The sequence below is a fragment of the Pangasianodon hypophthalmus genome, chromosome 4, assembly GCF_027358585.1.
Source record: "Pangasianodon hypophthalmus isolate fPanHyp1 chromosome 4, fPanHyp1.pri, whole genome shotgun sequence".
In the NCBI taxonomy this organism is placed as follows: domain Eukaryota; kingdom Metazoa; phylum Chordata; class Actinopteri; order Siluriformes; family Pangasiidae; genus Pangasianodon; species Pangasianodon hypophthalmus.
The window spans coordinates 12509128-12525542 of record NC_069713.1 but is presented as its reverse complement, the minus strand read 5'-3'; the positions used below and the strand labels follow the sequence as shown (position 1 = coordinate 12525542).

At 40.2% G+C, this 16415-nt stretch overlaps 1 protein-coding gene across 1 annotated transcript; it reads right to left on the bottom strand.

The window, feature by feature from the left end:
- Window positions 1–8005: 8005 nt before the first annotated feature.
- On the bottom strand, window positions 8006–15520 carry gpr185b (G protein-coupled receptor 185 b). Its single transcript, XM_026936200.3, has 2 exons — window positions 15305–15520; window positions 8006–14566 (listed from the first exon to the last, which is right to left on the bottom strand). The coding sequence occupies exon 2, from the start codon at window positions 14562–14564 to the stop codon at window positions 13566–13568; it is 999 nt and encodes a 332-aa protein (XP_026792001.1). The 5' UTR covers window positions 14565–14566; window positions 15305–15520; the 3' UTR covers window positions 8006–13565.
- Between the last annotated feature and the right edge of the window lie 895 nt (window positions 15521–16415).

Below are 16415 nucleotides of genomic sequence, written 5' to 3'. Positions count from 1 at the left end.
TATTCTAATAACCAGCAGCATTTGTGTGACTCTTGAAACTGTCATCAAGAAATTGAAACAGATAGTGACACTGAAAGAGTGCTGGCATTTATTTATTTATGTATTTATTTATTTATTTATTTATTTATTTGGGGGTGAAACTGTATTTGTAAAATAAAGTACTTAAAAGGTAAGAATATTAAGTGAACAAATACAGTTTGTGTTTACAAATTTAAAATTGTGACTTTAACATGATTAGAATCTACATTTTAATTTCTTTTATGTTTCCAGTGTATCACTATTTTTTTTTTTTTTACCATACTGCTTCTACCAGCATATGTACATACACACACACACACACACGTTGCTACTAGCGCTGAACAGAGATCCCACATTCCCTCCAGTGCATGAGCTCTCTTTCATTTGAATGGTGTTTGTTTTTTCGAGCTGAGTTACAGTTTAAAGATGTGAGTTCTTCTTTCCTCTCTCTGTCCCTCCCCTGAGACAGTTCTTTTCAAGCTGACAAGAGAACGTACTGTGACTCAGCTCAAAAAGGATTTTTATTTTCTCAGCCTCTTGTTCACACATCACTGGCTAGGGAGAAAAAAAAACTGGTCCAGGATTCATTCTGTCTAACTGGGATTTGGACCTCGGCCTTGACTTCATCTGATGCAGCATGTCTATCATCATTCTCCCTTGATTCATAACTAACAGTGTCCATTTTCTGATTGTCCACCATACAAGTCCCTGTGAATGAGTTGTTACTATAGAAATGAAAACATATTAAAACAAGCACATTAATATACACTTATCATTTGAATTCATTAATCCACACCATCTGACCAATCAGATTAGAGAATTCAACAGTACTTGCTCTGTGGCCTTTTGAGTACTCGGAGTACTTTGGTTATCAACTTGACAACTTGGTCATTACAGATTGACACCAACTTGTCATTGATTATTTTACTATAACAGTACTCCCCATCGTGTTTTCTTAAATGTGCTATTGATCAGTGGGGATGGGGACATGTCAGTGTTGAGGATAGTACACTGTCCAAAAAATACATTATATGGCTAAGGTATAGACCATCATACCCATGTCCCCTTTCCAAAACCATGTGCATTAACACAGATTTAATCCCCTCTTTGCTGTTACAATAACCTCCGCTCTTCTGGGAAGGCTTTCCACTCGATTTTGGAGTGTGACTGTGGGGATTTGTGTTCATTCAGCCACAAGAGCATGAGTGAGGTCAGGCACTGATGTTGGGTGAGGAGGACTGGGGTGCAGTCAGTGTTCCTGTTCATCCCAAAGGTGTTCAGTGGGGTTGAGGTCAGGGCTCTATGCAGGACACTCGAGTTCTTCCACACCAACCTTGGCAAGCCTTCTTTCATGGAGCTTGCTTTGTGCACAGGGGCATTGTCATGCTGGACCAGGTTTGGACCTCTTAGGGAAGTTGTAATGCTACAGCATACAAAGACTTCCCAGATAACTTTGCAGCAAATTTGAAGAAGGCCCACAAGTATTTGTGGTCTTGTGGTGGTCTCTTTCCATTAATGGATGAGGTAGAAGACGGCTGACCATCTGTGCATAGCAACAGCCAGGTTAAAGGCCTTTATGGTGGGTTTACCTGATAAAATGAAAACTTAGTTTAGTTGGCTTAACTTTATTAAACTTAGTTTAGAAGTTGGTGCCACAGCTGTCTCAGCAAGTTCCTACCTAAAGCAATTGTATATGTTGCCTATGGGAGGGATGAGTATTGCTCCCATGTTTCATATTTCTCTCCGTCAGGGACTGTTCTGAGTAATCCTCCATGATCGTCATACACTGCTGTCATTCTCATAGCCCTCCTGCAATTTATTTCTCTGCCTCCTTCAGCTAGCTAATTAGAGATGCTGGTGCTCACACTTTGCTTTGTGGCTGCTGGTTTTCGAGAAGACCTGCAGGGGATGATGGGATGTGCCTCTGTAGGACTCCCCAGTGGCATATAGAGTAATTAGAGTTGAATCACAGTGAAGTGGCACAAGCATAAACAGACAGCAGAACTGATTAAATCCATTTCCTTCGCTCGAGCCCTCGAAACCAAATGGTGTGTGTGTGTGTGTGTCAGAGCCAGGCAGGATATACAGACAGCACTGAGTCAGCTAATGATGAACTAACAATGTGTGATGTCATACCTGCAAAAAAACAGATGGCTGAAATAATTCCAGACTAACTTTCTACTTATAAAATCACTTTGTCATCCATCACCATGGAAAAAACTTTCACCAAAAAGCAGAGTTTCAGAATTTTTGGCAAGTTATTGGAGAGTAAACTAGCAGTGTAATGATCAGAAAATTTGGAAAAGTCAATGAATGATATGGATTGAGGCAACAGTGATAAATCTACTGTATTATTATTGAAGAAGGACAGACAACTGGTGTGTAAAAAATTATTTCTATTTTTAAATAGAATGATGTGCTACTAAAGTGATTTGCCCATAACTCTGATATTTAAAATGGTCCTTCTCTACATCATCATTATTCATGAATTACTTTTAGGCCTAACTCAGATTCTGAGCAAAGCTGGGCACACATTAACTGCAGAGTACTAAATAGAATCATATTGTAGCAGCTTACTGTTATCATCAAATATCGAATCATTGCCTTAAGAATCAAAATCCTATTGTATTTATACCCCTAGTTTAAACACCACCTCCATAACAAGCATGCAAGAAGCCCAGAATTCAACTTTTTGAATGTCATTGGCATGTTTGGGGAGAAGGGGAGCTGTATGCTGTAAACAGCACCCACTGCTTTGGGTGGTGGATCACTGAAAGCTGTTTTGCAGTTACAGTTCCGGGGCTTTTGTGAACATCTTGAATTCTGCCAATTCTGGTGGTGATATTTTAACCTAAAATATGGTTGACTCTGTCAGGAGGTTAGGACTTGGCCATAGATGGCTCTTTCAACAAGATAATCACTCAAAACTTAAATAAATACAGCATAGTGGCAGGACACAGAATCAATGTTTTGCCTTTTAATAGGATTTGAAAAGCTCTGGTCTAAACTCACCAGGACACCCACATGCACAAACCTGAGAATATAAACGAGCTGAAAATGTTCTGCATGGAGACATGCTCCAAGATCCTTCTCCAAGTGTCTCCATCCTTGTTAAACTCTTATTCTCTCCAGACATGGCTTCACCAAATATTAATTATGGGAGTGATGGAGGGGGAAAAAAAGAAAGAACTTCTTTAAGCTCCAAATATCACTCATTATGCATGTTATTCATTTTGCTCATTTTCATGAAGGGTGCCAGTAATTCCTGTGGTGACTGTAACTAGTACCTAACCAGCAGGAAGTGAGGAGTTGTGCATGCTATAGTCCTGTCAGGGTGAGTTTGAACTGTTCAGGATGGTATAGCTACGCGCTTTGGCACGGAGCCAACTGTCGCCCTGCGCGCGCGCTCATCTCTTTATCGCGTGTAGGAGGATCTCGCGCCCGGTGACTCATCAATACTGCGCATGTGTGGGTGTCCGAAAGAGTGCGTGCGCGCGCGCGTGTGTGTGTTCTTGCTCTGGTTTTCAGCTCTTTGTGGGGACGCAATTTCCCCAGAATTCAAATTAATGGATATGTATGACAATTATGACCTCATGTCCGGTCGCTAAGAAAGAAATGCTTTCTGAATGAATAGGCTTAATACAAGTAAAAGGAAATACTGTACTGTACAAAATCAAAAAGTGTGTGTGTGTGTCAGCAGGTGGCGCTCTATCTCTCTGTTTTCAGTTTTCATGAGCTTTATTGCCATGACAAGTAATTGTACATGAGGGATAAATAAAATAAAATACTAATAGATAAAAAATAAAAAATAGTGCAAACGAAGTACATAAATTAAGGACAATATAAAGGCACGATATACAGAATAATTGAAAAAAGAAGGATAACATGAATAAAATTACAGAATAAAAGTGAATGTACTAATGAAAGTAAGAAAAAATATAAAACAATAACAAAGAACAATCATAACAATTACATGAAACCCATCTCTCTCTCTCTCTCTCTGATTCAGATTCAAGTAGCTTTATTAGCATGGTAAAAAACTTTACACTGCTAAAGCATTGGTAATATTAAATTAAATTAGATTTTATCCTTCTTTTTTCAAATATACACATTTACACACAATAAAAACAAAAGTTCGATAACATAACAGCAATAAGAAGGGAAAAAAACAATGATTTGTTCTTTTAGCCAAACGTTTGGGAGCATTTTGTGCATGTTTGCAGTGTTGGTGTTACTGTGTGGTTGGTGCTCCTGTTCCACCGCTTACTCTTCTGTCGTGACAGGATTTCACAGAGCGGGCTGCCAGGCTTGAGCTTGCTGAGGTTTCTCCTAGCAGCTGTGGGAGTTTGTACTTGTTTGGCATCAGACAGAAGTCCTTATTATAGGTTGGGGGGGCGTTTCCCTAATTTGTGTATAATTAGGGCATGTTGTTAAAAAGTATAGTTCTATTTTCACTTCATTTTGTGTGCAGTCTCTCTCTCTCTCTCTCTCTCTCTCTCTCAGTATGTATAAGGCTCAGAGCAGAGCCCATACCTCTCTGTAGTCCTCTCTGTAGTGATGAGGCACTTCAGCAGGATGTTTTCGAAGGGAACACCTGAAGGACACTTTCCTCCTCAGATTCTTTGCGCTGTTTTTGTGAAGAAGTAAAAAAAAATATGGCCGCGGTATCAGACATGCTAGCTGAAATGTTGGCCAAGTCCAAGTAACAGGGGAGGGATGCTGTCTCTGTCCACTCCTGGGCCTGACAAACAAAATAAAACAAGCAATTCCACTGACAAGCAAAATAAAACAGTTTATGCATCAGTTTGATCATGATGGTCGAAATGTAAGCCGTTTGCAACTCATCAGATGAGTTCATATGTCCCCTGTTTTGTTAAATGGTTTGGTCCGCTGCGTTTTCGCGGTAAAGACGGAGCACTGCAATGTTTGTGGCTAATTCGGTATTTTCTTGTGTGTGTAGGGTAGTCACTTTCATTCTAATATTAAAATGTAAACAAACACAGTAAAACAGTGGAAATTACAGCAGTGCTACCTCTTATTAATATAGCGCTTTTATTTTTGTTTGTTTGGTTTATTGCTACCTGAAGGAAGATCCCAGAGCTCGTGCGTTTGCCTCTGCAAATGTACAAAAGCAGGCTAAGTGAACAACTAAAGTAAGCCAGTGGCAGAGTGAGCAGATTTCTGTTACTTAGCTCACTTACATCACACTGGTGTCAGTACACAGGCTAATCTTCATAAAAACATCCCAAATGGCCAGTAACGTCACCCTCACACGGGGGGACGCTTCAGAGTTGTGTTGTGTGGAGTGTGTGGAGTGTACGGAGGGAGTAGGACACAGTCATGATCACTTCTGAATAGAGCTCAGCCTCTGTGCTGTGTGTGAGTCAGATCTAGAGGTGAAGCAGTGGCTGTGTTTACATGCACATCAGTATTCCGATATTAATCGGAATTTGGCAATATCCTGATTAGCATGGAGTCATGTAAACGCAGTAATCTGATTACCCGATTCAGATTTAGACAATGTTCTGCTTCCCCAAATTGCAATTGTCACCCCTGGAATATTCCTGTGTTAATCAGAAATTTGTTGCATGTAAACAGCTGTTTTAGAAAATCCACTGAAAGGAGATATATGCGCATGCTCAGACCGCAAGGAATTGTGGGTGCTAACGGATGCTTAGATTAACGGATGCTTACCTGACTCTTTCCATTTCAAGGCAGTATTGTCTGGCAGTTTTGATGGTGAGAAGTGTCCTAATTAAATTATTGTGTAAAAGTAGTAATAAAACTAATAACTGAGCATACTCTATAACCAAGGGCAGCATCTTGAATCTCTCGGGAGATAACAGTGGGAAAGGAAAAGCGCACGTGTAGATCAGCATGCTTACAACCATGTATACAGGAATATTCCGATGCCTGTACACATATGAACATCATACTCGGAATATGGCTGCAACCCGAATATAGACCTTAAATGGAATCTGCTGTGCATGTAAGCGTAGTTATTATCGCATACAAGGTTTGCTGTTCTGCGCGTGCACGCATGTATGTGAGCACGCCTGGTGTCTACAAGGTAAACTCAGTAAAACACGCAAGAACATCCTAATCATGTCCTCCTCTGGTTGTCTTAATGCAGTGGTTCTCTAAGTGGAGTCCGTGAAGTGTAGCCAGAGGGTCCATGCTTCTTATTATTTTGTTACAATGCTGGAAATCACAACCCACATTACAAAGTTATTATATTTAGGGGTCCAAGCACCAAAGTCAGAGGAAAATTCAGGAATAGAAAGCAAAGCTCTATGGCTCTAGTAAATATTATTTGGCAAATTTCAATACTGTTCATGAAATAAATCCATACTGAGAGAGGTTTGTGGAATTTATTTTACAGTTAAAGGGGACCCTGGCTACAAAAGGCTTAAGAATCACTGACATAATGAATCACTGTGTCTATACAATGGAACTTTTAATGTGCATTTAACATGTTTAAATGTTAAAGCAGTAATGTGAGCTGTCTCCAGGGGGTTAAAGCACATTTTGGACACAGGACGTGGATTTGGTAGATGCTGAGATCGTGAGCACTGAAGCTGGAGTTGCGTAGGAGTTTTGGTGAATTGCTACCCACGATGCAGGTTACGTAAACCGGAACACTTCAATTATTCATGTGTGGACCTTTTAAGATCAACCTGAGCTCGGGCGTGGATACATCTCTCTCTCTCTCTCGCTCTCTCTCTCTCTCACACACATACATACAGTCTTTTATTATTAACTTATGTCACAATGCTGTTAAATTCTCAAATCTGATTAGTCAGAAGATGTTGATTAACTTCCTACAATAATAGCTCTGACAATATTGTCAGTTCTACTTCAAATCACAGGTTTATATTAATGCACTCACTCTACTACATTATCATTTCTGTAGTAACACCTCTTGTCTGGACTTGTTTGGCAGATGCACCACATAATCTAAGTCTAATGATAAATGGATTAAAAAACATGTTGGTTAACAAAGAAAAATATACAGTGTGTCCCAAAAAAGTCCCCATACATAGGGGACTATGTACTCCAGCACCATGTCGGTTGTGTCTTCATCAGTGGATGTTCGTGGACGTCCAATTCTTGGTTGGTCCGCAACACATCCAGTCTTTTGAATTTTTTAATAAGTTTGGCAGCAATGTTGTGTGTGATGTGCTTGCCATGTTTCCTGTTAAATTCCATTGCAACCTTGCGACAGCTTCCCGATCCAACCATGATTTCAACATGTTCTTCTTTTGTCAAAGGCATTCTTAAAGGCTATCTGAAAAATGTATATATGACAAATATATATATGACATTTTCTGTAAGGAGACATTTCTTTAACATTTATGGAAGGAGTCTCCAGTGTCAGGGCTTTGTAACAGTCAGGAGGTTTAACACCATGGGAAAATCCTTAAAACAGAGGCATTTCTGATTTCTGGGTAACAGGACAAGCTGCATTTTTTTGTCTTATTAAGTTCAAGAGAGAGAAAAAAGAGATGCTGGTGAGGAAACGACTGTTTATAGCTGTTAAAAGTGAACAGGAACTGGCTTGTTTCACTGATGTTCCACAACATTAAATGCAACTAAATTGTTAAAAAGCTCAAAGAGTTGTTCATTAATACATTAAAAATTGTAATCATTGGCAAATTGCTGTGGAATAACACACTTTGGGATGCGGTGTTAGGAAAACAATCAACTTCAGGGTGGTAACAGTAACTCTTCCCTTCATTGATTGTTATCCTGTAACAACACCCCCAAAATGTTTTATTCCTTACTCAGATTAAGTATTGCTATGCCTCATTTAAACATTTAACCCTTAAACCCCAAAATCTAACCCCTAAGACCCAACAGTAAAATCAGTACCTAATATCTCAAACTGTACTCTACCATACTAAATAGTATATCTCACACACATCCCTATACCCATGTCCTCTCTCACATTCAAGACGCCATCCAACACAGAGCCTGCAGGTGGTTGTTGTGTTTTATTTCACAAAGTATTTTCTTCATGTACTTTTTTTTCTTCATCATATATGTACAGTATTAAAAAATAAATCATTTTCATTCGGGGATACATTCCACATGTACAGTGCAATGTGGAGCATGTCCCGCTCATAAAGTGCATCATACTTGTCATCAGATTTGAATTCACAATACAAAGAGAAAAACAAACAAAAATAATACAGACACTTACTGATCATTTACATCACAGTATTGTTTAAACCAGTGATCGTTCACAACCGGCCACTTGTTTATCCTGTAAGACATACAATTTCCATCCAGAATGGACCCATGATTTGTGCTGATATTTTTGCCTTCACAAGGTTTCCATTTTCACCCCATGCATGTGGAAGAGTGAAAAGAAAAGGTTGCTGGCTATAAATGGACATCAGTCGCTGACAGGACTAATGTGCGTATCTATGGAAGTAATAGTCACATTAGATCTATGTTTATTTCTAGTAGACTAATGATTCACTCTTTCTGGAAGTCTTCTTCCTCTAATGTCACTCTCTGAAGAAAGAAGATGAGCTCTGCTTAATGGCCCAGAAAAGGGATTTCAAGTGCTCTGGGATAAATTTAACATTTCGCGCCTCACATTTTTAGACACTATTTTTAGGAAGGCCAGATTTAGGTGTAATAAAGCATCCGTGTGGTTGGGCGCTGTCATTCAAACGTCCTCTCTTCCTGTTTGGAAATGCAGGCAGCAGCGTCATCCAGGCGGACCACAAACCACAAGTCTGAGGCATACAAAACTCTTGCTATTTCTTTCCCTGCCCCCCTCCGTCTTTAGGATAGACTGTAGTGCCTCAAATTTACACCTCCTTGTGAGATTGTAATGCTATCTAGCAGTGATTAGACAGGTCAGTGCTGAGCAGGTGGCAGGAGGTGGACATCCATCTGTCCACTGTCTGACTCAGAGAGGACACTCCAGAGTGAGAGATGGAGCCAGTAGGACACCATGTGGAAAGAAGGCGGCCAAACCATGCACAAAGGCTATTCCCAGTTTCCCGAGGGTGTCTTGATCTATTAAATCAGAATGCGGATACATGGGACCACCCACTACTAATGAGAAAACATTAATGGTTCCAAATACAGTGACTGTCACAGAGTTAACAAACCATCCATTATAGAAATTAATTAAAATGATGACAATTTTGCAGTTTAAGTGTAAAATTCTGAAATTTGGTACTGCACTGATAAATGAATCGGGATTGATGGGAATCTGAAGGAAGATGATCACAGTTGAGTGAGTTGAGCAAGTCTTTAAAATCTTGGGTCATATATTAAGACTTACATTCTTATAAAGGGATAATTGGCCTGACGTCTACCTGTTACTACAGAGTTTGGTAGTTTTCATCACTCAACATGGCCAAGAATCTTACTTTAACAGTTAGAGGCAATTTGACCAAAAAATGATTAAATTGCCAATATCTCTAATATCTCTACAACCCAAAAGTTAGTTTCCTGGTCTGTGTGGGATGTTTACTGGCTCTATGTAGATCCCAATTAACCTTTCAAGAACTCTTTTTTCTAAGAGTGTACCAAATTGCAAGAGAATTTTAAATGCATGATAGTTCTAGGTATTAAGAAGAAAAGAATTACCAGGAAATTGAAGTTTGTACCACATACAGTGAGGTCCAAAAGTCTGAGAGAACTAGTGAAAATGCTTCTATTTTGCATTCTTTACTAATCTAATACAACAATTTTCATCTTGAAAACTTAACAACTTGAGTGAAAAGTAGAATCTTTCAAATGAATTTTTTTACATGAATTTCAGAGTTTCTTAGTATTTGGTATTGTTGCTTGTTGCTTTAATGACAGTGTGCACTCGAGCTGGCATGGACTCCACAAGTTTGTGCAAAACCTTATGATCCATTTTAGATCAAATCCTTCGGAGTGTTGTCTGAACACATGCTTCAGTAGAAGATTAGGCATGAGGAAAATCTGACCTTTTGTACGAAGCAGTTAACATTGTAAATATCACACATTTGCTTACATTTAAATAGGGACCTAGAAATAGTGCAGAATCTTGAATATTAACTATTCAAGATATTGAACATTTACTTTCTTGGTTTTTTTTTTTAAATATTTCAAAAGTCTAAAATCTGTTTATTTCCAATTTTAAATAAAAAAAAAAATCCCAGACTTTCAATGTGGTTTCAGACGTTTGGACCCCACTGTATATTTACAAATTACTACAATACTGGTGAAGCTTCTCCATTATGTTAAGTTCTACATAGTCTCTAACTGAGGTGATGATAGAAATTATAATCCTTGTTTGTCTTCTTTTCTCACAATAACATGAAATCAATAAGTAAGTAAGTAAGACACTACTAAAATTATGGCACTTTTTGCATCAGCAACACTCATTTTGCTTGTTTTTTAAGAAACCACTTACAAGAATACGGATATTATATACATATACACACACACACACACATTGACACCACCATGTTGTAAAACACATGCCCTGATGTGTATAAAAATAGAATGTATCTATACAGCATTGCATATGAAAAATAACCCTAGTGCCCCTGAAGAAACGGAATCTATGGCGTGCCATTGAGTATAGTTCTGTGGAAATATGATACCTAACAATACAGACTGGCATCAAAACATTAAGATTTGAAGCGGGCACACGTGATTGGCCACTGATGCCCTCTCAAGATACAAGTGAGTGATATAAACACACAATTAGCTCTTTTTCTAGCTCTCATACACACACTTTAAAAAAAAATCAAATGGAGCATCTTTTCTGAGTGTTCAGACTGTAGGACAGCTCCAAAATAAAGTCCATCAGATAAAGTGTAGGTCACTAATGTGGCTGAGGTTAGTCAGTGTGTGTGTGTGTGTGTGTGTGTGTGTGTGTGTGTGTGTGTGTGTGTGTGTTCAGGGCCTCCACCAAACTTCAGACCCCTAAACTTTCTGATTTTACGAGCAGAACTTGTTCTCTGACCTATTTGGCGTGTTCAAGTGTCAAGGTTAAATTAGCTCTAGGTAAGTTCAGTTCAAGGTTAAATTAGCTCTAGGTAAGTTCAGTTCAAGGTTAAATTAGCTCTAGGTAAGTTCAGTTCAAGGTTAAATTAGCTCTAGGTAAGTTCAGTTCAAGGTTAAATTAGCTCTGCTCAAGGTTAAATGAGCTCTGTTCATTGTCAGTTCTATGTTGAATTAGCTCTGTCGATGGCCTCCTTGAGATTAGCATTATCAATGGACAGCGCACATTGATAGATTATTGCAGTTAATAATGAAATAAGGCCCAGAACAAGATCATACATTTTAGACAAGGGAAAGGATTACGGCTTTTTTCCCCCCCAGTCTTTCCAGAATGAAATGTTGTTACACCTATTTCCATGCAATTGGTTGACAACAAAGTGTACACATCACTATTTGAAAAAAAAACATCAAAAGTTAAAATGCACAATACAAATGTGTATGTTCTATTAATAATTTATACATATGAATGACTCTTAGAACGGTTTGTGACTCCACCACCATCTTAATTTTTTTTTTCTTATTTTCAGTAGTGTAATCTGGGATTGGTTAGCGCAGCTGTTAGTCCCATATATTTTGAAGGGCATGTGACGCTTGAGGGGACGAATGTTCCAGCGCCCTAGATTTTTTATTTTTTTTTTACATGGGACACCATTTTAAATGGCTGAATCTCCAGTTAGTCTACTACATATGCAATTACGGGTGGATTTAAGACACAGCCGCAGTTTTGAACGACAGCACATGGTCCATTTTCATTAACCTCAATTCAAGAACATTCAGTCCAGTGCCTGCTGCCCCAGTTACCTGATACGGATATAAGCTATTAATATATTTATATCTACATTATGTTCATGTTTTGTGCATATCAGAGTTTCCATGGTTTCATAGGAAAGTTGTCTCATTTGTTGACGATCTACACCTGGTGTCTGGTGTTACACTGTAAGTGCAGAATGTAATCTGGGTGTCAAATTCAAGGCATAATTTTAAACTCATAAGCAGAAGCCAATTACTATAAAATGTTTAGGTTAAAAAGACAGGGCAGGTTTTAGTGTGTGTAGCTTCTTACAGTTGAACAGAAATCCAATAACTTTGTTCATTATAATACTTGTGACTTTTGTGTCAGTTTGGATTAGACTGGGGAACAAGAGAAGGTCTTTGCATGGTTTTGTCTAATCTAATTTAAGACCACTTTTCAATTCCAATTCTAGAAATAATATTGAGCTGAATGAAGTAGCTTATTAATTCTACTCTGACGGTATCTACTAGGGTTTATCCAATTTGCAGTTAAACATTTTATTCAGTATCATGCTCTGCACTCTTGGAAAATAGATTAAGTCTAGAAACTTTAAGTGTTCCTCAGACTGTCATGTAAAACACTGCAGCATACACTTTCCCTTTTCAGACAGGGTTCTACATCAGGGACATCATGGCTCAGTGGTTAAGGCTTCGGGCTACTGATCGGCTGGTTGTGAGTTCCAATCCCAGCACTACTGAGCTGCCATTGTTGGGTTCTTGAGCAAGACCCTTAACCCTCAACTGCTCAGTTGTATCCTGGCCTTATTTTAAGATACTTTAGATAAAAGCATCAGCCGAATGAGTAAAGTGTAAATGTAAAAGTGTAAGTTGGACTTAAAGAACCATTAACTATCCTGAGAAACCTTGAGGATGTAGCTCAACCTGCCCTGTCTTTATCTGTACCTAATAAAGTTATAAAATAAACTGGACTAAAGAGAGATTGCAAAGTGCCTGTGGATTTTGCTCAGTGAGCTTTTTTTGTTTTCCTAACGTCATTCCTACGTTATAAAGGAACGTGGGGCTTCAGGAATGGCCTGGTCAGTGCACTGGCTGCTGTCCATGGTGCTGAAGGCAGTGCACATAAATGTACTGCATCTATGGCAGTATGTTTATACTATATCATACCAAGACATTTCCATGGATTCTAGACCGACAACCAAGGTTAACAGGCAAATATTAAATTTTTGTCAAGACAGTTGCAAAGTTGGTCAAATGCCAGTTTCTTTCATTTCTAGAGCCTTTCATGTCTCCATGAAGCTATTCTATATATGAAGGCCATTTGAAGGCACAGTGACCAGCTCTGATGTCAACTAATAAAGAAAGACATTCAGAAGCAGACTAATTTCCTTTGCACCATTTTTGATTGATATATATGGCTAGGTGTGTGTATGTTTAGGTTGCCAGAATTTAGGCCTTTGATTTACGATACAAAGGATTTGTCTTTTCATTGAACCTTAGCTATTCTGCTTTTCTATTAGTATTGTGCACATTTGTTGCCTGTTGGCTAGATATGATGAAATTCACCGCACCAAAAACATTGCTTTATACTACAGTAGACACTGATCCCCACAAGTAGTAAAGAGCTTTGAGATATTTTACCTCAGTAACCATATAGCATGATCAAATATGTACTTTTTGTTTTCTGTGTTTTTCTTGTTCTTTTTTTTTGTTTTGGTGGTTGTTGGGGGGGGTGGACAAATTCCATCACCAACTATGAAAGTGAAAGCTCATATAATCATATGTTATCTGACCTATACGTCACTTGATGTCCTTGGCCGTTGGGAGAAATTGGCTGGGACACATCCGCAGCAGGCTAGCCACAGGGATTTCTGAATGTCTGGGTTTCTGAAGGCGTAAATGATTGGGTTTATGACCGAGTTACATGTCGCTGGCAGTACTGTGGCATATGTGTAGATCATTGGGTAGCTAGAATCTGCCACAATTGAATACATGGCGAAGGGCATCCAGCATGCGGCGAAAGTGCACAGAATGGCAGAAAGTGTAGAGACCCCTTTAGTGGTGGAAATAGCCATGAACTGGTGCTGCACGGCAATCTGCTGCGCATGACGGAAGGCAATCTTACAGATCTGCAGGTACAGCTGCATCATGAGCGCGAACACGAGCAGGAAAGTCACTGCAAGGACCACGGCATTGTTCTTGGTGACCGGGCGACAAATGCTGCAGTGAGCCTCATCCTGGAGACAGTTCCAACCGAGCACAGGCAGCAGACCAAGCGTGATGCACACCAGCCAGATGAACACCACCATCACGTAGGTGAAAGTCACTGTGCGTTCCGTGTTGTAGGTCAGTGCGTTGTACAGAGACAGGTAGCGGTCCACGGTGATAGCCAGGATGTTGAGTACAGAGGCAGAGAACGCAGCAATGAGCAGCCCGACTGACACCAGCGTCACAAACTCTGTGTTGAACATGTAGATGAAGATAAAGTTTAGAATCAAGCCGAGGCCTGCAAGCAGGTCCGCCAAAGCGAGGCTCCCTATCAGGACGAACATGGGCGCCCGCAAGGTGGGCGTGTAGAACAGGATGGCGATCACAATCGCATTCTCGCAGGAAATGAGTGTCCCAGTCACACACAGCGCAATGTCCCAAGGGCTAACGGTAAGCGGCTGCAGGTCTGCAGTGTGCACAGGTGACGAGTTGCGTGCGTCCTGGAAATTCCACACGCCGACTGTGTTCAGAGAGGAGGTGTTTTGAAGTTGGTTGCTCATTGCTGCTGCAAGAGAGTGAATCATAGCTGAGAGAGAAAAAGAAAGGTAGAGAGAGAGAGAGAGAGAGAGAGAGAGGTGCGGTGGATAGAGAAAATGAGAGAAAAAAAGGGAGAACATATCAGAATGACCTGTTTAGGACAACCTCCAAATATGACCAAAATAATGCTCTCCTGCTAGCAGAGATAGAAAGCCTAGAACTACAGTTAGTATTTGCAGCATCTTTATGTGCTATAATTAACTAAAAGAATCAATAATTTGGTAAATCATCCCATCATGACCCATCAGTGGTACACAAAGCGACCTCCACCCTTCCCACGCAAACACGTCGTATTCACACAGTATGGAAATGACATCATTTAGAGGTCAAAATGGTTTTGTCGTGCTCATTTGTCTGAAATGTGCGTCAGGACCTTGAGCAGGTCTTTCAAATATGCACCGTTCACTTGGGTTCTATTTTTAGAAATCGTCTAAAAATAAACCGGGTCTCCTGTGCAGGAGTCGTGCATTGCGCCTCCACAATCTCCAACTGCGCGCACCACAGAACTCGCTTCATTCATAAATTTTATTCCCACTGACCCGCGTGGTGTTGATCTAAACACAAAAATCTCTCCGATCTCCAGTAAAAGAGGCTGGCAAGGACTGTCGGGAGGTCAAGCCTCCGGCAGTACAGCTTAAATGGGATAAAGGAGAGTCATTCAGGCGCAGTTGTTCCTTAATAACGCCAGTGAAAAGCACGCAAAGACGAACCATCACAACCATCGTACCTTAGTGCCATGAAGCTGCAGTGTTTCCCTCTCAGCCCGCGCTCCTCACACGACACACAGACGGAGGTAGAGGACACAGGACAGAGGAGAGCTGGGGGGAAAAGAAAATCATCAGGTCCTTATCCTGATCTTTCCATACTGTTCTGGGTAATCGAGTGCAATCGTGCAACTTGTCAGGCGGAAACCTGGGCAGAGGCGCAGCAGCCGCTCCTCAGTCAGCATTGCTATCAAAGCATGAAGCTGAGCCGCGGCGCTGCCTGGCTTTGATATGGCCCCGCCCCCTCCGCACGCCACGCCCACGATTCTCCCGCTTTGACGTCAAGCGGCTTCACTACAGTCATGATCGAGTTTGTGAATCAGAGGCAGACATAATATTAATAATAAAATGAGTCAAAGCCTTTGCGCTTGGCCACGATCTTTAAAAAAAAAAAAAAAAAACTCAGTATAGCGTACTGTCCACATCTATCATTATTATCTATAATAATAATAATAATAATAAAATTATTATTATATATAATAATATACCCAGATCACACACACACACAGTGCCAAGGTGCCCTCTCTGAGATGTGTTTTAACACCTCCACATGTTGTGCCTTACATTTCAGTAATGGCTCACTGATGCTTGTCTCAATCCCAGATGTCTACACTTCCTGTGGCATTTCATAAATGACTTGTCCATCCTGCTATAGTGCGCCATGTCCTCAGCAGCAGAGAGCTAGCTGGCATTCCGCCTTTCATTTTCTCTTTCCCCGTCTGTTTGTGTCTCGGTGACTCCACTTCCGCTTGTTTTATTACGCAACAGCTTTGCTCTAGCGTAATGTGTCCATATGAGAACTGAATTGTCCTTGGTGAGAAGTGAGGAAGAGGCAGGTGCGCGCGCGCGCGTGTGTGTGTGTGTGTGTGTGCTCCTCACACTCTGTTCTGAAATCTCTCACATATCCCCCGTGGGTGTACTGTAGTTCACTCACTGCTACTCTAGTCTCATTATACATAAGTAAACTGTGTATTGTGTGTGATGCAGCTGATTTGTCACCTTTTGTACTTTTAGTCTGTATCTTTTGCATCGAAAGGTGGATCCAATTAGCGCTCCAGTTATGTACCTTAAGGC